The sequence below is a fragment of the Hyperolius riggenbachi genome, chromosome 2 (genome assembly GCF_040937935.1).
Source record: "Hyperolius riggenbachi isolate aHypRig1 chromosome 2, aHypRig1.pri, whole genome shotgun sequence".
Classification (NCBI taxonomy): domain Eukaryota; kingdom Metazoa; phylum Chordata; class Amphibia; order Anura; family Hyperoliidae; genus Hyperolius; species Hyperolius riggenbachi.
The window spans coordinates 534,704,901-534,728,674 of NC_090647.1; the positions used below are offsets into that span (position 1 = coordinate 534,704,901).

At 43.3% G+C, this 23,774-nt stretch overlaps 1 protein-coding gene across 3 annotated transcripts in view; it reads left to right on the plus strand.

Annotated features, from left to right (window-relative positions):
* Nucleotides 1–23,774, plus strand: part of TBC1D23 (TBC1 domain family member 23) — a 119,189-nt gene that overhangs the window by 84,367 nt on the left and 11,048 nt on the right. For 2 of the 3 annotated variants that reach the window (XM_068270690.1, XM_068270688.1), the window contains exons 11-18: nucleotides 9,338–9,508; nucleotides 10,981–11,023; nucleotides 12,608–12,717; nucleotides 15,012–15,154; nucleotides 16,736–16,780; nucleotides 18,830–18,918; nucleotides 19,814–19,949; nucleotides 21,727–21,921. In XM_068270690.1, the coding sequence (XP_068126791.1) occupies nucleotides 9,338–9,508; nucleotides 10,981–11,023; nucleotides 12,608–12,717; nucleotides 15,012–15,154; nucleotides 16,736–16,780; nucleotides 18,830–18,918; nucleotides 19,814–19,949; nucleotides 21,727–21,921 (932 nt within the window). The remainder of the gene's footprint in view (nucleotides 1–9,337; nucleotides 9,509–10,980; nucleotides 11,024–12,607; nucleotides 12,718–15,011; nucleotides 15,155–16,735; nucleotides 16,781–18,829; nucleotides 18,919–19,813; nucleotides 19,950–21,726; nucleotides 21,922–23,774) is intronic. The other variant, XM_068270689.1, reaches the window with a different exon arrangement.

Consider the following 23,774-nt stretch of genomic DNA (forward strand, 5'->3'; position numbering starts at 1 on the left):
CGCCAAGAGGGGGAGGGGTTTTGGCGCATACAACTTCTTGAGTACTAATATATTGTGCAATAGATATGGATGGTGACCACTGACTATATGATGGAAATTCAGTAGATTGGGGAGTATCAGTATCCGTTGCACAATGTTCCTCTTCGATGATTTTACCGTTCCCCTTGTAATTAGTCCTATTGGGTAGTAGAGGTGCTGATTCACTAGTCAGCACCGTGGCATACTGTTTTTTCCCCGTACTAGCGCTGTCCAATAGGTATTTCAGGAGCGGTAATCCGTTTAGATGTAGTTTTATATATACTCACGCTCCCCTTTGGGATGCCTCTAGATATAAGTCCAGTTCACGCGTTGGAGCTACGGCCGGCTGCTCTACAACTTGTGACAGTTCGCGTCTCCCGTGTAATCCTCTGCCTCTGTAGCGGTGAGGCGTAGTGGCAGTTCCGGGAGGCGGCTAGTTCAGTTCCGGTGACGTCACCTGTTGCCTGCGTCTCCTATTGCAAGGTTGCGTGGTTAACACTATACAGCTGCAGTGCACGGACTTGATAAGAGTCGTTTTCCGTGCGTTTTTAAGTAGTGTGCTGTATTCCTTAATGCAATTCGGATCCCCAGGTGGATTTACTGAAGTGCTGACGCGTTTCAGCGGTCCACAGCCGCCTTTATCAAAGCCAGTAAAAAGTGACCTGCCGCCTGGGGGATGTTATAGTCTAGATGTTCCCTCCCATATTGATAGAAGTTTCTCCTGGGTCTTAGAAGGTGAATTGTCCATCAACATAGATCTCTTATGAAAAGTTTATTCGTGCATATCTGAAAAATAAAGAGTAATGGCTGGATTTTAGACTCCATTTATTTGAAAAAATAGGATGGGATTACACCTGATAGGTTTAACTATGTGAGATTTTACCGTACTCGTTTACTTCCATAGCGGTCAGTGCGATTAAATTCCCTGATCGTGGAAGATATATATGTATTTATACATTTATGTGTACCATGAAGGACCAATGAGGGATCAATAATCTGCTTACATAAGAGGGAAATATGACTGCATAGGGATCAACCTTAAGGTCAAAAAATATATATAGCGGACCTATAGATGTATGTGTTCCTATACGCACACGCACGCAGGTACGCACGCATGTATGGCTATGTATAAATAGATACTAGTGGTTAGTACCAAGTGAGGGAAACCTATATTATAGAGAACAGCTCTCACTGTACACAAATGTACACATATGTATTATTATTATTATTATTATTTTTTATTTATATAGCGCCAACATATTCCGCAGCGCTTTACAAAGCACAATAAGACGACAAGGGGAACATAGATACAACTAACAAATGTACAACAGAGTTCCAAGCAGCACAAATATTGTTACAAGAACAGTAAACATTAGGAGGATGACCCTGCCCTTGCGAGCTTACAATCTAATGGGTAGTGGGGGACACACTAGGTAAGGGGGTGGAGGATGGATGAGGCAGTGATTCTTTGCCTCTGATTACATTGTGACAGATAAGTAAATAAGGGCTAGAGAATGTTATAAGCTTGTCTGAAAAGGTGTGTTTTAAGAGTGCGTTTGAAGATGTCCAGGTTTGGAGCATGACGTACAGGCTGTGGAAGAGAGTTCCAGATAAGGGCTGATGCTCGTGTAAAGTCCTGGATGCGAGCATGAGAGGAGGTGATCAGCTTAGATGCCAGGAGAATTTCTTGGGAGGAGCGAAGGTTGCGGGAGGGACAATATCTTGAGATGAGTGAGGAGATGTATGGAGGAGACAACTCGTGGAGGGCTTTGTATGTTAGAGTCAGGAGTTTGAACTGGATCCTCTGGGTGATGGGTAACCAGTGGAGAGAATGGCACAGTGGGGCTGCATCGGAAGAGCGTGTGGAAAGGTGAATGAGGCGGGCCGCTGAATTTAGAAGGGATTGGAGAGGAGCTAGCCTGTTTTTTGGTAGGCCACAAAGCAGGGTGTTACAGTAGTCTAGGCGGGAGATGATTAAGGCATGAACAAGCATTTTGGTGGCCTCTTGTGTGAGGAAGGGACGGATACGGAATATATTTTTGAGCTGGAAATAGCAGGTGGTGGATAATGAGGCAATGTGAGGTTTAAAGGAGAGCTCTGAGTCAAGTATAACCCCCAAGCAGCGGGCCTTAGTGGTTGAGGTTATTGGGGTGTTGTCTACCGTTATGGTTGCAATTGGTGGGGGTGTAGTTAGCAATGGTGGAAAAATCACAATTTCCGTTTTAGTCATGTTGAGTTTGAGGAAGCGGGAGGACATGAATGCAGAAACGGCACGTAGACAGTCGGGGACTCTGGATAGTAGTGAGGACAGGTCAGGAGCTGAGAGATAGATTTGGGTGTCATCCGCATAGAGGTGATACTGGAAGCCAAAAGAGTTAATTAGTTGTCCCAGGCCACGGGTGTAGATTGAGAAAAGAAGTGGCCCAAGAACAGAGCCTTGAGGTACACCAACAGACAGTGGGTGTGGAGAGGACTTGGTGTTAGAGAAGGAGACAGTGTAAGAGCGTCCAGAGAGATAAGAGGAGATCCAGGAATGTGCTTGTCCCTTGATTCCTAAAGATGACAGTGTCTGTAGAAGCAGAGCATGATCAACCGTGTCAAAGGCAGAGGAAAGGTCAAGGAGTATTAGAATGGAGAACTGGCCTTTGGATTTAGCTACCAGTAGGTCATTAGCAACTTTCGTGAGGACAGTTTCAGTGGAATGGTGTGTGCGGAATCCAGATTGAAAGGGGTCAAGTAAGGAGTTGGTAGAGAGAAAGGCAGACAATTCTGAATGGATGTGACGTTCCAGCAGTTTAGAAGCAAAGGGGAGGAGCGAGACAGGACGGTAGTTGGATAGAGAAGTTGGATCAAGAGAGGGTTTTTTGATTAGTGGTGTGATGATAGCTTGTTTGAATAAGGAAGGAAAAGTGCCAGTGGAGATAGACAGGTTGAATAGAGTTGTTAGAGCGGGATTAAAGGAGGAGGAAAGCTGGGGGATTAGATGAGAGGGAATGGGGTCCAGGGCACAGGTAGTGAGATGCGCTTTGGAGATTAGTGAGGAAAGACACTGTTCAGTTAGTGTGGTGAAAGATGTTAGAGTGGGAGACTGGTCTTGTGGAGTGGGGGGAAGGCAGTTAGTGGTGGGTGAGGGTGCAGGCGGACAGAAGGAATTTATAGGTGACGGCTGTGCTGGTAAAAATGGTTGCGTGTTGAAGCTATTGCGTATTGCATCAATCTTGCTTGTAAAGTATGATGCAAAGTTGTCGGCTGACAGACATGTGGTAGGGGGACGAAGTAGGGAGTTAAAGGTGTTGAACAATTGTTTTGGGTTGTGGGACTGTAAGGAAATGAGCGAGGAGAAATAAGACTGCTTAGCAGAGGTGAGGGTATCCCTGAGCTCCTGCAAAGTTTGTTTATAGTGATTGAAGTCTTCTACAGCAGTGCTTTTTCTCCAGCATCTTTCTGCCATCCTGGAGTGCCTTTTCAGCTGTTTGAATTGTTCAGTGAGCCAGGGCTGCCTGTTAGTTTGGCGGGGGCGGGTGGTGGTGAGTGGAACGGCTGAATTCATGGCAGAGGAGACTACATTAAATAAGTAACTGGATGCTGCCTCAGGGTCAGTGTAGGAAGACAGGGTACTTAGAGGTTGCAAGGCCTCAGTCAGGGAATTCACATCCAGGTTACGGTAATTCCTGCGCGTGACTGTATGGTGTAGTGTTGGAGGAGTTGACAGTAGAGAAGAATTGATTGAGAAGGTAAGAAGGTTGTGGTCTGAGAGGGGAAGCGGAGTGTTATGAAAGCTTGAAATAGAACAGAGGCGGGTAAAGACAAGGTCAAGAGTGTGGCCGTCTTTGTGGGTGGAAGTGGAGGACCATTGGGCGAGGTCAAACGAGGTGAGAGAGAGCAGTTTGGTGGCAGTAGGGCAATTAGTATCGATGGGTATATTAAAATCTCCAATGATGATAGAGGGTATATCAGTGGAGAGGAACTGGAGAAGCCATGCTGAAAAGTGATCGATACACACATGTGTACAAAAGTGATCGTATACACACATGTGTACAAAACAAAAGGCTTTAAAAGTGCAATAGTGATGGAAGGACCGTGGAAAGATAGGGGGGGGGGGGGGGGTGTAGGGATAAGGGTCACCAATAGAGATGGATAGAGATATGTAAAAATGTGTGAAAAAGCATACGGACACAAAAAGTAGTTATGCCCGTATATACACATGGAAGATCTGTCACATTGGATTGGTCTGTTACAATGAACACACTCATAAGAAGCCAAATATCTCAAATTCAACATTTAATCCTTTAGGCGCCAAGGTATCCAAGGTGAAAATCCAAAAGCTTTCTCTATTGGACATCTTGGCAATATAGTCACCTCCCCTACGGTCTTTACTCACAATTTCCAAGCCTATAAATTTAGTTTCCCATACACTGCAGTCATGTTTATCTCTGTAATGTTTGGATAGGGGGTGTCCCTCCCAACCTTTCTTCATGTTGTTAATATGTTCCCCTATTCTCTCCTTCAGTGGTCTTTTAGTTCGACCTATATAATATTTTTTGCATGGGCACATAATGCAGTAAATCACCCCCTTGGTGCTACAAGTAATAAGTTCTTTGATTTTCATGGTGCCATTGCTCATGGCAATTTCAGTGATCTTATTGTAGCCTCTGGTGTTTCTGCAGTTGTTGCATCTCCCACATCTCACAAAGCCTTCTCCAAGCTTAGCGATATTTGTGTCACCTCCATTTGTTGCTGTGGCTATCTTCAGGCCTATTGTACTTGTTTTCCTAAATAGAAAGGTTGGTACTTCTGGGATAATGGTATTTAAGACAACCTAGGAGATATTGGTCCAAAGTCGCTACTTCCCATATGTTTTTTGTTTCTTTAGTAAGAAGTTTCTCAAGGTGTCTGACATCATTGATCATATTATCCAGATAGATACCATTGACTTCTGTTTGCTGGTTGTTTGTAAAAAAGGTCTTGATTCTGGTTTCTCTATTTGATCTAAATGACCATATATCCTCATTTGTTCCTACTGCTGCCATCATTCCGTGGGTTTTTTGGGGGAAACAAAAACCTACACCAAACCAACAGATGTCAACGGATACATACTGATGACAAGTTGCCATTTCCCCCCCTGGTTGGTGAATATCCCCAAGGGCCAAATGGCTAGAATAAGGAGGAACTGCACGGATGATGATCAGTTCAAACAAGAGGCTGTTGCACTCACTGACAAATTCTTAGAGAAAGGTTACCAGGAGAATAACGTGAGGAAAGCCATGCGATCAATGGAGACTATGGATAGGGAACAGTTACTTAAAAAGAAGCCTAGAGAACAGACGGAAGAACACCAAATGCGTATTAGCTTAGGGTTCCATTCACACAACAAAAGATTACAGAATATTATAAGAAAACACTGGAATATCCTCAAGAGAGACAAAATATTAAATACCATTATCCCAGAAGTACCAACCTTTCTATTTAGGAAAACAAGTACAATAGGCCTGAAGATAGCCACAGCAACAAATGGAGGTGACACAAATATCGCTAAGCTTGGAGAAGGCTTTGTGAGATGTGGGAGATGCAACAACTGCAGAAACACCAGAGGCTACAATAAGATCACTGAAATTGCCATGAGCAATGGCACTATGAAAATCAAAGAACTTATTACTTGTAGCACCAAGGGGGTGATTTACTGCATTATGTGCCCATGCAAAAAATATTATATAGGTCGAACTAAAAGACCACTGAAGGAGAGAATAGGGGAACATATTAACAACATGAAGAAAGGGTGGGAGGGACACCCCCTATCCAAACATTACAGAGATAAACATGACTGCAGTGTATGGGAAACTAAATTTATAGGCTTGGAAATTGTGAGTAAAGACCGTAGGGGAGGTGACTATATTGCCAAGATGTCCAATAGAGAAAGCTTTTGGATTTTCACCTTGGATACCTTGGCGCCTAAAGGAATAAATGTTGAATTTGAGATATTTGGCTTCTTATGAGTGTGTTCATTGTAACAGACCAATCCAATGTGACAGATCTTCCATGTGTATATACGGGCATAACTACTTTTTGTGTCCGTATGCTTTTTACACATTTTTACACATCTTTACACATTTTTACATATCTCTATCCATCTCTATTGGTGACCCTTATCCCTACACCCCCCCCCCCCCCCCTATCTTTCCACGGTCCTTCCATCACTATCGCAGGGGAGCGTGAGTATATATAAAACTACATCTAAACGGATTACCGCTCCTGAAATACCTATTGGACAGCGCTAGTACGGGGAAAAAACAGTATGCCACGGTGCTGACTAGTGAATCAGCACCTCTACTACCCAATAGGACTAATTACAAGGGGAACGGTAAAATCATCGAAGAGGAACATTGTGCAACGGATACTGATACTCCCCAATCTACTGAATTTCCATCATATAGTCAGTGGTCACCATCCATATCTATTGCACAATATATTAGTACTCAAGAAGTTGTATGCGCCAAAACCCCTCCCCCTCTTGGCGTACTTATCCCAAATAACCCCATACCTATCCATTTCACACATCCTCTTCTTTTTTTACACATTGGAAGGTCTGAGTGTGTTTGAATGGATGAATGTTTTATGTGAAAGCAATCTTATTGATTAGATGGGTACCGATATTGTCTGATGTAATACAATTTTATGTGTATATTTTATGAATACAATTGTTTGATACATGTTTTATAAAAATAAAACCATATACTTTTAAGTACCAAGTCTATGAATAGGCATCTAAAATTATTGAGGATCCAAAATACTGATTAGTTATACCCAGCGCAACTAGTCTATTGTTTTATAAAACGCTATAACAAATCGCTAGCGATATCGCTTTGTGCTTTTTAGTGGGTTCCAGGCCTAATGTGTAGATAGATTAATCAATGATTATGCAAGGATTCCTCTTTGAAAGGCACCATCCTGGAAAGAGCCAGTATTTAGGCGTTATTAGGAGCTTGAACTTGTGTCAGGCTTTCATGGAGCTGTTTTGTTGGGCATATCCGGTTCATTACCTGATTTTCACAGTTTTCAAGGCCTGAGGAAGACTCAAACCAAGCTGGTCCTTGTTGCCTCAATAATACAGTTGTTAAAAATGTCAAGTTCCTCATAAAGCCTAATACAGTTGTTCCTTACAGGATGGTGCCTTTCAAAGTGAACCAGAGGCGAAGCACCCTCATGTATGTTACCATATATATCAGTGGGAACATTCGAGAAAACACCTACCCTGCTCTCTGCTTCATTCTTCACTGCTCAGCCTGCTTGTTTCCAACCCTGATAAAATCCCAGACTGAGCGTTCAGTCTGGCTTTGCTCAGGAATCATAGCTGAGTCATTATAGCAGAGCAACAAGGGGGCAGGCTTGGGCTTGAAAAGACACCAGAGAAAACAGACTCTGCTATAATGATTCCTGAGCAAAGCCAGTCTGAATGCTCAGGTGAGGATTTTTATCAGGGCTGAAAACAAGCAGGCTGAGCAGTGAAGAATGAAACAGAGAGCAGGGTAGGTGTTAATGTTCCCACTGATATATAAGGTAAAATACATGAGGGTGCTTCGTCTCTGGTTCACTTTCAAAGACGAACACCTGCAGAATCATTGACTGTTTGTCATCTGTCTATATATTACATCTAAAGAGGATTACTCACTTAAATGTTAAAGGGAACTTGAAGCGAGGAAAATTATTTAAATAAACATGACGTAGCTGCAAATGAATATTACATACTAACCTCACCGTCAGTTCCTCTCAGAAGCTCACCATTTTCTTCTTAGGGCCTTTTTCCACTAGCCTGCGATTTGCGATTTGATTCTGATCGCAAATCGCAAGGTACATTAAACTAATGGTAACTGCAGCAGCAATTTCCATTAGTGCGATGCGATTTTGGTCAAAGCGCAATCGTCATCCTGCCGCGTTTTGTATGCGATTGAGCTGTACTATAATGAGTATAGTAGCTCAATCGCAATCGCATGGTGGAAATTGAAACGCGATTGCGATCGCGATCAGAATCGCGATCGCGGTCGCATTTCATAGTGGAGAAGGGCCCTTACAGTGATCCCTCCCAGTTCTGACAAGATTTTTGTCAGAACTGAAATATACCAGTTGCTGTCAGTTATACATCTGCAGCTGTCAGTTACAACTGAATGTGCAAAGTAATGTCCATGTTTGCCTATGGCTCACGTGGGTGATATTACAGTTTAACAGTGTGCTGACCAGAAAGCTGTTAGGGGGTAATAGCCATTTTTTAAATGGAGGACGAAGAAATCCATTGATCACAGTGGACATATGGGACGCAGCGGAGGAGAGAGAGATTGACGAGTAGACTACACGGGAGGTAAGTATGACGTGTTTATGGTTATTTTGACTTTTTATTTTCAGTTCAGGTTCTCTTTAAAGTTCTTTGCATAAAAGTGGACCTGAACTCTTGCACAGGACAGAAGAAAAGCAGAGAGAAATGCACCCTGTATGTATTTAGAGAGTTTAGCCTTTGTAATTTCCCCTCATGTGTGACTAATCACAAGTTGTAATTTGATCTCTTAGATGTGTCAGCTGGCTGCCTCAGCATAGCAGTTAATTTGAAAACACAGAATGTTAACCCTATGTCTGCTTCCATGAATGCAGAAGTTCTGAGTTCAGACCTGCTTTAATGAAAATGATCTTTTTCCATTCGTTATTTGGTTAGGCTTGGCTCACACATAAGTCTGCACATTTTCGGTCCTGACCTGTCCATTTTGCATCAGTTTTCCTGAGAGGATTGGAACTGGACACCTTTTATATGTGAACACAGCCATAGAATACTGATACAAAACTGACAGGACTGGACACTTTTATGTGTGAACCCAGCCTTAAAGAGAAAGAAGTGACCAAGAATTGAACTTCATCCCAATCAGTAGCTGATACCCCCTTTTACATAAGAAATCTATTCCTTTTCACAAACAGACCATCAGGGGGTGCTGTATGGCTGATATTGTGGTGAAGCCCCTCCCACAGGAGAATGTGAGGATTATTGTCCTGGCAGTTTCCTGTCTGTGAACCTTGCTGCATTGTGGGAAATAGCTGTTTACAGCTGTTTCCAACTGCCAAAAATGCAATCAGCAGCTACATCACCTGCCAGCAGTAAAAATGTCACCATGTGAAAAATGGCAGAATGTAAATCGGGGATTTAAAAGATTTTACAATGGGCAAACACTGACTAAATCATTTATACATAATTATTGTAAAAATGAATCACTTTATTACATTATTTTCACTGGAGTTGCTCTTTAATGGAGCATCATGTGACTGATTGTCTTGTGTATTGCAGATGCTGCAGAACCCGGCTGAGTTTGCCTTGTCTGTGAAGTCTTTGCTGGAGGCTCAGAAACAATCCATTGAGTCGGGCTCGGTGGCTGGAGGAGAGCACCTGTGCTTTATGGGCAGCGGAAGGGAAGAGGAGGATATGTACATGAATATGGTGCTGGCCCACTTCCTACAGGTAGGAACACTTCATACTCTTTCTTGGGGCAGCCTGCATATTACATTGGATTTTCTGCACCGCTGGGTCTGGCTGAGGGTACATGGGAAGTAAATCTTAAAAAGAGTTCCTGAGGCGGATTTCATGGCCAATATAGGACGCAGAGGCATGTTCTCTGCCCCCTGACATGCCTCTTTGTCCTTCTGGTGCCACTGCTGGTCCCCCTTGGCCTCTGCTATCCCCCCAAAAAAACTAGCGACAAGCTGATTGTCGCTAGCCTTACCTGCAGGCAATGGATCATTTTCTCCCTGCCTCCTCCAGTGCCTGGCTCCCCCGCCTACGTCACCTTGGTCCCCGTCTCTGCCAGCTTCCTCCAAGGACCGTGTAAGACGTGACCCAGGAAGTACTTCCGGGTCGTGGCCATCTTTGTTTTCTTCTGCCGGTGATCAAAGGTTACACTGGCGGCAAAGGATAAACGGAGCCACCGAGAGCGGCATGGATCGGTGCAGATGGATCCGGGAGGCTGCGTGAACCTGGTAGTATGGTTTTTGTTTTTTTTAAGCCACCTCAGGTTTTCTTTATATTAAAAATGAAACTCTTGAAGTTTAGCTAGTAGTTGGAGGAAAAGAATAAAAATACGTTTCAAAGTGAGAATTTAAAAAAATAGAAGAGAAATCAAGATGTGGTTGATATTCGCTATATAATTTGTTCATGTTGTTGGATCCACAATGAGCCTGCTGGTCATCATCTTTACTACTGGTAGACAAGAAAAAACTAGACAGCGCCAACTGTAATTATTTATAACACACCCACTAACAATGTGATAGGCTAAGAGGTTGTGTATAGATGCATACCGTATGCACCGAGGGAGATTGTTTGCTTACTTTTCATTTACAAAATTAAAGGGGCACTAAAGCAAAAGTTAAGGCTACTGGGAATGCCCTAGTACCATTCTAATAGGAAGAGCAACACACAGGCTGCATTAGGAGAACGGGCTTTGTCCTCACAGCAGAGAGAGAGATAGCAGCTGTTATCACAGTCTAACTGAAAAGAGGAGGACTTTGCTTGCATTACTGACGCCGGATCTGTGCTATAAATTATTCTATCCAGCAGACATTTGTAAACAAAAACACTGCCCAATATGTGTTGCTTTTCCTATTTGAATCATGCTACTGGTGTAATCCCAGTAACCTAAGTTTCGCTGTTGTGCCCCTTTAAATAAATTAGGCAGGGGTGCTCAAACCCTTTCATACAATGGTTTCTAAATTGTTATATATTTTACCTGTGTGTGTGTGTATATGTATATGTGTGTATATACTATATGTGTATGTATGTGTATATGTTTATGTGTGTATATACTATATGTGTATGTATGTGCGTATGTATATGTGTGTATATACTATATGTGTATGTACCTGTATGTGTGTGTATATAATTTTCTGACGTTAATGTGATTATACTTACTATTTTTTATTTATTTTTTTTTTTTACAGAAAAACAAGGAATATATTAGTATTGCAAAAGGCGGATTTATGGGTGAGTGGCCCCCACTACTTGAAAACCGTATCCTGTGATGCACGCTATGGGGTTGTTAAGAATTATAATTAACTTTTCCTCTGCGAATTTTAAATCAATTCTTAAAGGGACTCAGAGCTGAATAATAAATAAAAGATTTATACACACCTGGGGCTTCCCCAAGCCCCATCCGCTCGGATCGCTTCCATGTCACCGTCCTCCGCTGTCTGCAGCTCCGATACCGGGTCCCGTCACTGCCGTCAGTCAGCTCCAGTCTATGCACAAGAAGTGCGCCCTCTACGGATCTCTCCAGCAGCTTTTTGTTATCGTTCAGCTCTGGTACACTTTAAAGTAGAGCTTTATGAATGTGTATTATGAATGTACTAAATCTCCTTTCAGAATGTTTCCATCCCGTACTCCTGCCTCTGTACACTTGACTCCCTCGTTTTATTTTGACCCTTTGCGTAGTGCAGTTACATTTTAAATGATATGTGTGCTTACAAAAGATAACATTTTAAATCTGTGACAGATGTCTCCCTCAATATCATAATGCATGACAAATTTGGCCCTCCCCAAAAAAGATTTCATAAACTGCTATCACACTGTTGAATAATACTTTTCATTTTTGGAGGCCTGTAAGATTTTTGGTGTATATTTGAAATGTCTGTATAGGTCACAGGAAGTGGAAGCTTGCGTTGTCTATGCATTTTGCCTTCCTCGGTGTACATGAGAATGACTTTGGGTTCCTCATTTTGGTATACTGGATATTTTTTTTCCTTTTGTATAATCTTTATTCAGCGATAACCGTTCCTAACAGTGTAGTGAAGGCAAGCTGAAATACTGCATATGCAGCATAGAATAACCCATTACAAAATCTCTTTTTTTAAGTAACTTAGCTCAGATCTTTTTCAGTGAATAATAAGACTATCCAGTCTCTGACCCAGGGCTTCATATGTGGAAAGTGTGGGCAACAAAAATAAACAGTTATATTTATTGGTACATTTCCAACCAACAGTATGACCTTAAAACAGGACATTTTAGAGGAGCCAAGTCATTTTCAAATATACTGAGGAAGGTAACTGCAAAAACAGGCCTAAGTTCAACGAATTTACAGACCAGGAAAAGAAGATATCCCACAGTTTTATTTTATATTTAAATCTCCTTTTTATGTTTTTACTGTTTTGTTGTCTCTGCTCATGACACATTCATGGAAGTATGCCCGGAGCTAAAATCTATGATCTATTGACCTTTTATCTTTTTCCCGCTCGCAGAAGCAATTTTCTGCTAGGAAAGAGTTTTTTGGCTGTAATTTCTTATCAATGAGGGTTACATTATAATCTTATCCAGTCTCGACCCGGGCATTTCACGCACTTCCTCCTTCTGGCTTGAAGGAAGAAGTGCGCGGTAGTGAGTCTTGCAACGCGTCCAATAGGACGAGTGCAAGACGTTTGTAACGCATAGAAGACAGCGGACTTATGGGTAAGTAACCCCCTCTCTCCCAGCCGCACACCTGAGGCAATTAAGCCTCATTTTAATCACAAATTTGAGTCCTTAGGGACTCGAGAGCACAACCCTACTTATAACTTCTTTTCCTCTTTTCTACAGTGCTGCAGCAACACTTGGCGGACATAAATGTGGATGGACCGGACGCAGGGTATGGACACTGGATCGTCAGCACGTCTGGCTCACGATCCACTTTCGGCACCTATGCAGATGTAAGCTATTTAGATAAATCTTTTGTGCAAGACAATAAAAAATGCAGCCTCACCTAATCCTGTCCGTACCGACAAGTGACCGCTCTGGGTTCATGCTTACATTATAATGAAATCCTCAATAATTTCAGGACTAAGTACTCCCTGCTTTCGTACATGGGCCAGCTCTTGTGAATGTTGGGGGCTTGTGACAGTAGCATGCATATCATCTTCAGACCTCAGTAGATGAAACTAGGCAACTGCATTCAGGCAAATTTACCTTCCTATTTAATACTTTTTTTGGGATTAATTGTTATCGTTTTCATTTAAAGTATAGAATATTTATAGTTACATACATAGTTATTTGGGTTGAAAAAGTTTTTCCATCGAGTTCAACCAGATAATAAAGTACAACACCAGCCTGCTCCCGCACATATCCCTGTTGATCCAGAGGAAGGCAAAAAAACCCTTACAAGGCATGGTCCAATTATCCCCAAATAGGAAAAAAATTCCTTCCTGACTCCAGATGACAATCAGATAAAATCCCTGGATCAACACCACCGGGCATTACCTAGTAATTATAGCCATGGATGTCTTTCAATGCAAGGAAAGCATTTAAAGGTTCCCATACACTTACTCAGTTTCTTGCCAATAGACAGCAGATTTGATCACTGTGATCGAATCTGCTGTGAAATCGATGCGCAAACGCTGACCGTTCAATCTGTCTGCACGGAAAATTTTGCTCGATCGCCGGCGGGTCGGGAGTGCGTCAATAGCGGCGTTCAAATGTCCAACGACCGACGAATGTCCCCGCTGTCTCTTCTCCATGCTGGGCTCTGGCTGGCTTCACTTACTTCCTGTCGGGGGAAGTTTAAACAGTAGAGCGCCCTCTACTGTTTAAACTTCCCCCGACAGGAAGTAAAGTGAAGCTGAAGCCCAGAGCGGAGAAGACAGCGGAGACCAGGGGACTCGCGGCGGCCGGATCAGGTAATGTATAGTGGGGGGGGGGGGGGGGGGGCACAGCGGCAGCTCCACAGATTATGAATCGATTTCATAGTGAAATCGATTCAATATCTGTTTGCAGTGCAGGCAACCAATAGATCCCTCTTTGATCAGATTCGATCACAGAGGGATCTATCTGCTGGTCGATCTGGTGGCAATCGACCAGTGTATGGCTGCCTTAAGCCCCATCTTAAAGGAATAGTATCAAACTTCATCAATTTCTGGCAGTAGCATAAATCAAAATTCAATCAACAGTCTGATGGAACACAGCATATCTTTTTGCTGTGCAGTGTCTTATTTTATTTATTTTACCTTATAGATTGCGTCCCCTGAGAAACTGACGGCGACGGGGAATGGGGCAGCTCATTATATGAGAGGGGATTCCTCTGACAGTGTAGCAGTGCCTATCCTACTTTCCCCACATCATAGCGCATTATTCAGCGCATGACCCGCCTAAGTAGCCTGCTATGAGGAGCGAGAGACAAGACAACCTCTCTCGCTCCTACTCTGCCCAGCCAATCTGCCCCAGGAGGCTTTTGTGTGTTGGGCTCGGGCTGCTGCCGCCGCCGCATCGTCATTGCTGTTTGCTATGGAACGGCAAACACATTAGCTGGAGGAGGGCGTGTCATGAGCCTTCCTCCCCTTCCGCTCCTGCTTCCAATGCTTTCAGGAGCAATGACACGCCCTCCTCCAGCTAATGTGTTTGCCGTTCCGTAGCAAACAGCAATGACGATGCGGCAGCCCGAGCCCGACACACAGAAGCCTCCTGGGGCAGATTGGCTGGGCAGAGTAGGAGCGAGAGAGGTTGTCTTGTCTCTCGCTCCTCATAGCAGGCTACTTAGGCAGGTCATGCGCTGAATAATGCGCTATGATGTGGGGAAAGTAGGATAGGCACTGCTACACTGTCAGAGGAATCCCCTCTCATATAATGAGCTGCCCCATTCCCCGTCGCCGTCAGTTTCTCAGGGGACGCAATCTATAAGGTAAAATAAATAAAATAAGACACTGCACAGCAAAAAGATATGCTGTGTTCCATCAGACTGTTGATTGAATTTTGATTTATGCTACTGCCAGAAATTGATGAAGTTTGATACTATTCATTTAATATAAAGAACCCTTTCCTAAATAAATGGCTTAAACTTTATTCCTCCATGCGCAGATCATGTCCCCTAGTCCTTTGTAAAAGACTTGGGACAAAAAGGTCATCTGCCAAGCGTTTATATTGCCCTCTGATGTATTTATACATGTTAATTAGATCCCCTCTAAGGCTTTTTTTCCCCTGACTAATCTAGGTTGCCTTAACTTATTCCTTACAGGAGGACTCTCCTAATGGAGTGGCTGATGGGAGAGGTATGAAGTCCTTAGTTAATAAAATGACAGTGGCACTAAAGACCAAATCGGTGAATGTGAAGGAAAAAGTCATAAGCTTCATTGAGAACACGTCGACTCCAGTAGAAAGGTTGGTTCGTTCATTTGATTGATATGTTGTCTTCGGTGATTGCTCTTTTTACGTTTACTGTTTGGCCGAGATAGCGTGTTTTGAAGTGCTTCCCTCATGAGATGGAGCTGCGTTTGAGGATTTTATAATGAGTGGTTAGTAGGCCACACATAACTTTCAGCTCACTTACTTGGGCCCATTAGCCATCTTGTAGCACCTGCTTGGGCCAAGATGGTCCTTGTCTAGAGCTGTGACTGGCCTTGAAGGTTCAGCACTCACAAGCAAGACATGGAGAGTTGAACACGAAAGAGGCACTTTAGAACCAGAAAATTTAAGGACACTTTGAGTTGCTTTTTTTTTTCCTGAAATGCCTTCCTTTCTATTGATGTACCTTTGAGAGATGTTCTGAAATAAAGCAAACCTTTTGCAGAACTGAGGGATGAGTCCATGATAGAGAAAATACAATAACCGAAGGTTACCTTCAATTAAATGGCAGATTGTGACTTTAGTTGGAGAGAAACTAATAGCTGAAGTGAAAGTAAAGTGCATTGAACTCCTGAGGTTTTTTATTGGCCATTGAGGCCACCAATCTTAGAGCGAGACAGAGCAACTTTGGAGGCTTAAAATGTAAAAGCAGCACAGGACACCTGAGCTCCAACTACAGTACAACAGTACAACAGTTCAAATCTATTTTTCCAAAAGTTTATATACTGTTTATGCTATAACTACTAATTGTTTATCATGAAGAGTTTTTGAAACCTAATGGGTGCTTATATATTAATTTTTATGAATTTTTAAATTCAGTTATGCCGAAGTTTAATGCTAGGTACACACGATGCAATTTTCTGACAGATATGCTGTCAGATCGATTATTTCCAATTTCTGATCGATTTTCCAATCAATTTTCCATTGAAGTGAATGGAAAATCGATTGGAAAATAAGATCGAACATGTTGGAAATAATCGATCTGACATTAAATCTTTCAGAAAATTGCATGTTTTGTACCTAGCATAAAGCACACCTTAATTGGCCTCCAAAAAGTGGATTTTTACTTACCTCAGCTTCTTCCAGTTCCCTGTAGTCTTTCAGGCCCCTCAGTGTTCTCCAGGTCCCATCAGTTGTACCTCTACCAACTCTGAAAGATCTGTGACTAGAGCTCTAGTCACAGCCACTGCGCATGCGCAGTCATACACACGCGTGCCTCCTCGTCACGCTCCTTCCACCAGTAGGGTTCTGCGTTTACGCGGTTCTTAAAAGGATTTTACTACGCATGCACAAAACACTCCCAGAGTCAGAAGTGCAATCAAAGCGGTCCACGGACAGCGCCACATATGCATGGTAGAGCTCTAGTCGCAGATCTTTCAGAGTGGGCAGTAGCAGAACTGAGGGGACCCAAAGGACCTGAAAGACTACAGGAGGCTGGAAGAAGTCCCAGGTAAGTAAAAATCCACTTTCATGGTCATCTGCACTACAAAGGTCTTTACTGTTCTTTTTCTCTGGTTTGTGATCTTTCTGAAATGTCAACATCTTGTGTGTGTCACATGACTCTCAGTGACGTAACCCCTTTTTCGGTTTGTATCCCGTGCCTCGATATGATTTTAGAATCGCTTTTAATCTTCCCTGGCCTGAGAGGGCGAGTTTGGAGCGGTAAGATGTAGTGAGCTGTGATTCCACCACCACCTCCTCTGTTCTGAGCACAACGCCTCGCTGTGTGTGAACATCAGTCATGCTGACCCTTGTCTCCTGGCGAATATCGTCACTTTATTACCCAAACCCATCCAAAGCTAAGGGAAACAATATTTACTCGAGATTTCAGAGATTTCTTGATTGCTTGTAGACTTATTTTCATCCTTTGTGACTGGTCAGCATCACTGATGTTTCATCCTCCATGACTGAAAGCTAGAGGGACACCTCCACCTCTTCTGTCCTAACACAAACCACCAGTGCTGTCCTTCATGTGGAACTAACCTGCTTTCTGCCCATAACATCTTCCACCCTCCGAGTGTGACGTTCTCAGTGCTGTGACGCATACTGGCTCCATTTCCTGTGTTTTTCCAGTAGATGTGTGTTCCTGCGATGGAACGTTTATGCAACTAACCTGTATTTCCTCTCAGTGAGTGTTGTGTGAAAACTCAGTGTGTTGTTGGAAAAGATTGGATTTGAACTGTCAGCTTAATATTGATTTTCTGTTGAATATGATGTGGTCAGAGCTTTCACCTCACGCTTTAAGGATGTAGCATAGGCTTGAAAGATAAATCGAATTTAAATTGAAATCGCGATCACCAAGATCACAATTTCGGAATCGTCAAATCGACAATTATCGCGATCACGTCTTTCCACATGGGGGAAGTTTGAAGAAGTGGCTTCAAACTTGCCCAAAGTCCTGGTGTGTGAGGCCCGCAGGGTTAGACATACCTTCCGCATGAGTCGAAACGCTTTCCGACCTCTATCGCCGTCTGCCGGCTCTTGTGCTTGGGAAAACTCCAGGTTCCTGTATGTTACATGACATACAGGAAGTATTCAGTGCATTAAAGCCTGCAGGAGGCGAAGTGGATAGACTGGGATCGCTGGACTCGTGCTGGAAGCTTTGCCCAGAACTGATGCAGCTTGTGGGACAGAGGAGGCACAGAGACAGACACAGGAGAGACAGAGAGAGAAACAGTGGGCACAGAGACCCAGAGGAGGCATAAAGAGCCAAAGGGAGAAAAAACAGGCAAAGAGGGGGAACAAAGCTTGATTTGAAGGAAATCGTGAATCGAATCGAAATCGCAATTTCAGACAGAAATCGCTCAATTCAATTTTTTCCTAGAATCGTTCAGGCCTAATGTAGCACACCATATCCACTTATCAGTGTATTTCTGCTAATCTAATGCCTCAAACCAGTACCTCCCATCTTACTTCCTCCTTCCAAAGCCTAAAGGAGGAAGTATCAGTCATATGAGACGCACCTTGAAGCACAAGTAAGTAAACGCCCTCTGACTCTGTGCGCAGGTTCAGTGCTGAATGGTGTAGAAGTGTGGTGTTTGTGTGAATTCTGACTATGTTCCGAATTTGAGCACCAACACTAGCGTTAAATATGAACCATATCTTTCATTCCGATACACAATTTGGGTTTGTTACTACAAGACTGATTGTGAAGCACGGTGGCGTAGCGGATAGCGCTCTCGCCTTGCAGAGCTGGGTTCCCGGTTTGAATGCCAGCCAGGTCAACATCTGCAAGGAGTATGTGTGCTCTCCCCGTGTCTGTGTGGGTTTCCTACAGGCACTCCGGTTGCCTCCCACATCCCAAAAACATACAGATAACTTTACTTGGCTTCCCCCTAAATTGGCCCTAGACTGTTATACATACAGTACATGATACATACATAGACATAGGACGATGGTAGGGATTAGATTGTGAGCCCCTCAGAGGGACAGTTAGTGACAAGACAATATACTCTGTACATCGCTGCGTAATATGTCAGCGCTATAGAAATACTAAATAAATAAAAATAAAGAATTTCCAGATGATGTGTGTGGTGTGTTAGCATGGTTTCTCCAGCAGGTCTATGGCTTCTTAATGCTTAATGCCCAGCTCTACTCACTGTTTAACTACTAGCTTAGCGTCTTCTGCTGCATGCATTTTCCACACAAATGTTATAAGTGCATTGTCATTTATATGCTTCTTCCAAAACCACCCCCCTCTGTATTTCACAGGCACGTCAGCAGCAGCGACCGGGTAGGGAAGCCGTACCGAGGGGTGAAGCCTGTATTCAGTATCGGAGATGAAGAAGAGTATGACACAGGTATTAACCATAGCAGAAGACAGATGTCTCTGGAGAATGCATTCTTCTTATATTTTTCAGCTGGACCCCAGCCCTTTGCAGTGGTGGTAGTAGCAGGTGTAACTGCTCCTCTGCTTAAGCCACACCTCCCTAGTAACAGCACCTAACACCCCTTCTGCCCTCTCCTTTCTCAGCTGGAGCATAGCCCCCTGAGTGGCCTCAGTTGCAGGTGAAGGGGTGGGACCACTCTTCTGCTGAAGCCACACCTCCCTACTATTAGCCTACATCCTCCCCCCCCCCCCCCCTTCTCAACTGGAGACAAGCCCTATACAAACATGCTCTGGCAAACCAATCCCCTTGGTTATATGCTGGTGGTTAGCGAATACTGCCGTGCACAGCTGACAACCATCTGAAGTCTCCTGTCCAGGTTAATTATGAAACCTCCAACACCTAATCACTGAAGGTCTTAAAGTGGACCTGAACTTGTTGCACAGGACAGAAGGAAACCAAGATAAATGCACCCTGTATGTATTTAGAGAGTTCGTCCTGTTGAATTCCCCCTCATTTGAGTCTAATCACAAGTTATTTGATCTCACCCCTGTGTCACATGACTGCCATGGCAGAGATGGCAGATAAGCTCATTTGAAAGCACAGGATATTGATAATATGTCTGCTTCCATGAATCAGGAATTAGAAACAGTGCAAACGTATTTTAGCATTTGTATCAGCTGTCATATTATGCTGTTGCTTATCTTTTTAAAGCAGAGAGGACGTTGTGAGTTCAAGTCTGCTTTAATACTGCTGTTTCCTCTTTTAATAGCCATTGTAATAACCTTCTTACCTGACTGTACATTGATGATTGGAAGTGTTACCTTTCCCTTATCTCTCCCCCCCCCCCCCCCCCCACTTTCTCTAGACGAGATTGACAGCTCTTCTATGTCTGATGACGACCGAAAAGAGATTGTTAACATCCCGACGTGGATAAACAAGCCCGACATCAAACACCACTTCCCGTGTCATGAAGTGAAAGAAAACGGTCACATGTTTCCAAGGTGAGTAACAATGCCCTGGTGCTTGTCTTCTGACACCATGGCCTCAATTCTGCTAGCTATGGGCGGTAAATATCTTTTTGTTGGTAAAATACCGCAATCCGTATCTTCTGATTTTGGGGGCAATCCTGAAAGATTTTTCGGCATTTCCGAAAATGCAGTAAAAAAAAGTGTGGTATTTCAGAGGCAAGCATGCTGTAACTAACAGTCTTTAATTGTCTTCCATAAGTTAGGATTGTCTTTGGAAGGTGCTTTTTTTTATTTATTTTGGGGGGGGAGGTGTATTTGATTATGTAACGACCTATGCAAAGTATATTTATCCACATCCCCTATAAAACAAAAAATCCAGTTAATTTTTGGAGTTTTATTTCTACTATGCTTTTGTATTACGCTACCTGAACAGGAACTCCACTAAAAACTGCGGAATGCGTACAGATTGACTTTAGCGCCAGGTACAGGCAGGTCTTAAACTGATCGGTAAATTATGTGCTAACATGCCCCCTATTTCTCGTGAGAATTCCATTTTTCAGTAAAATATAGCAGAATATGGCACGTTATGACCTAATTTACCGCATGCAGTAAATTGACTAGAATCTACCAGAATAGCAAACTGCTTTTATCACATGCGGTAAAATACCGTGAAGCTATGGAGGGCCACATAAAATGGCGCAGAGGGCCACATTTTGCCTGCGGGCCTTGTGTTTCACACCTGTGGATTAGATTGTGAGCTCCTCTGAGGACAGTCAGGGACATGGCTATGTACGCTGTAAAGTGCTGCCGAAGATGCCAGTGCTTTATAAATACATAATAATATAGTAGAGACTATATACTATGGTAGGGGGTTAGATTGTAAGCTCCTCTGGAGAGAGTTAGTGACATGACTATGTACTCTGTAAAGCACTGTGGAAGATGTCTGAACTATATATGATAAATACCTAATAATATTGTGGTAGGATATTATACTATGACTATGGTAGGATTAGATTGTGAGCTCCTCTGAGGACAGTCAGTGACATGACTATGTATTCTGTAATGTGCTGCAGAAGATGTCAGTGCTATATAAATACATAATGATGATAATATGGTAGGACATTAGACTATGACTATTGTAGGATTAGATTGTGAGCTTATTCTGTAAAGTGCTGCAGAAGATGTAAGTTCTGTATAAATACATAGTTACATAGTTATTTTTTTATATATATATATTATGGTAGGATATTATACTATGACTGGTGGGGGGTAGATTGTGAGCTCCTGAGGACAGTCACTGACATGACTATGTAAAGCGCTATGGAAGATGTCTGAACTATATAAATACATAATATTAATAATATGGTAGGACATTAGACCATGACTGTGGTAGGATTAGATTGTGAGCTCCTCTGAGAACAGTCAGTGACATGACTATGTGTTCTGTAAAGTGCTGCAGAAGATGTCAGCGCTGTATAAATACATAATAATATTATGGTAGGATATTATACTATGACTATGGTAGGATTAGATTGTGAGCTCCTCTGAGGACAGTCAGTGACATGACTATGTACTCTGTAATGTGCTGCAGAAGATGTCAGCGCTGTATAAATACATAATAATATTATGGTAGGATATTATACTATGACTATGGTAGGATTAGATTGTGAGCTCCTCTGAGGACAGTCAGTGACATGTCTATGTACTCTGCAAAGTGATGCAGAGGAGGTCAGTGCTTTATAAATACATAATAGTGTTTATTGTTATTTTGCTCAGTATTTTAATATATATTTTTCTACCCTTCCTGAAGCCACCTCCTGGTCACAGCAACCCACATGTACTGCTTGCGGGAGATCCAGTCTAAGAAGGGCTTTGCCTACATCCAGTCCCGGCAAGCTCTCAGCTCCGTCGTGAAGATCACATCCAAGAAGAAACATCCAGAGCTGATCACATTTAAGTACGGAAACAGCAGCGCGTCAGGAGTGGAAATACTAGCAGTGGAGAGGTAACATATGTCTGCATTTTCATATCATTTTATTACAGGAAATGAAGTGCCAGTTTTACATTCTGCAGAAATGCAGCCAATAACTGTTAATTCTGCAGCATAATATTTCTGGTTGTCTGGGTTCTATTGATCCCGTCACTGGTTCCGGATACGGGCAGCCCCAGGGCATAGAGTCTAAACGAGCACGGGTCTTCTCCATCGCACCCCGCAAGGGATGATGGGCCGTCACCCCTTATAGGTGGTAGACTACTTTTCGGCCCGGTTTTAGCTACTTCTCTACCATTGCTTAACATTATTGATATGTGGGTTGCTGCATTTGACCTTCCTATTATTATTATTATTATTTATTGTATTTATAAAGCGCCAACATATTACGCAGCGCTGAACATTAATTTAGGTTACAGACAATATTTAGGGGTGACATACAGCAATATGACAATACAGGAATAATAGAAAACCAGATCACACAGCACAGTAGGAGTACAAGGTAATGCTTAGTCAGTCACTGGATGGAGCATGGAGGTTAGGCAAGTTAGGTTCACTCAGATGCATAGCATGGGTTCACAGTAATGGAGGTGCAAGATCAGGTAGGACACAAAAGGAGGAGGACCCTGCCCAAAGGCTTACAATCTAGAGGGAGAGGTAAGGACACGAACGGTAGGGGACCAGAGTTCAGCTGTAGGTTTAGAGCACTTGTGAGGGGTAGTAGGCCAGAGTGAAAAGGTGAGTTTTGAGGGCTTTCTTGAAGATGTTGAAGGAGGGGGCTGCCCTAATGGGTGGAGGTAGGGAGTTCCATAGTGTTGGAGCAGCTCTTGAGAAGTCCTGGAGGCGTGCATGGGACTGGGTGATGCGGGGGGCGGTTAGGCGAAGTTCATTGGAAGAGCGGAGTGAGCGGCTAGGTGTGTACCTCTGAGTAAGATCGGAAATGTAGGTTGGACAGGTTTTGTGGACAGATTTGTAGGTCAGACACAGTATCTTGAATTTGATTCTGGACTGGATAGGAAGCCAGTGGAGGGATTCTAGGAGCGGATCCGCCGTGGTGGAGCGATGGGAGCAGTGGATAATTCTGGCTGCGGCATTCATGATGGACTGCAGTGGTGCTGTTCGGGTCATAGGGAGACCAGACAGCAGGGCTGTGACGCCGGGCGACGCCCAGTCGTCCGAGGATTCGCGGCCGATTGTCCGATCGCAACCGTGATCGGAAAACTGACATTCTTTATTTTTAAAATAGAAGTTTTTCCTTCCTGCCTTCCCCCCCCCCCCCCCTTTTGCCATGAGGGCTGAATGGGCCTGCGTTAGCATATGGCTAAAGCAACCTGGTTTAGCAAGAAATCCTGTTAAGGCTCCCGGAAAAGCTCTGGTGACACTAATGTGCTAATTGGGCAGAGCTGAAATACCAACAGAGTCTATTCAACAGGGGAAGCTAGCACAGCATGAGGTCTATTGACACCTACATTCCTCCCAGTCATGACGGCACCGACTAAACTGAGTATGGAATGCATGGTGTTGATAACTTTGTCACATTTTGCAAATACCATCCATGGGAGGAATATGAAAATTACATAATTTTGTTTCCCTAATTCTGTAGAATATGGTGATACTAGACATAGCCAGGTAACCCGAGCAGGGGCTGAGATATGAATAATGGGGTCCCCGTGCGCCCCAAATATTGCAAGTTTGATGTCCTATGAACGTGTATTCTCAGCCCAATCTGAATATGAAATCGGTTTGCATGTGCGACAAAACCCCGGCGGGGTATGAAATTGGACATATTTTGTGGATGGCTGGGAGTTCCTCCCCTGAGAACTCACTGCCTGACACGCCCCTGGGCTGAGCTTGAGACTCCGCCCAGA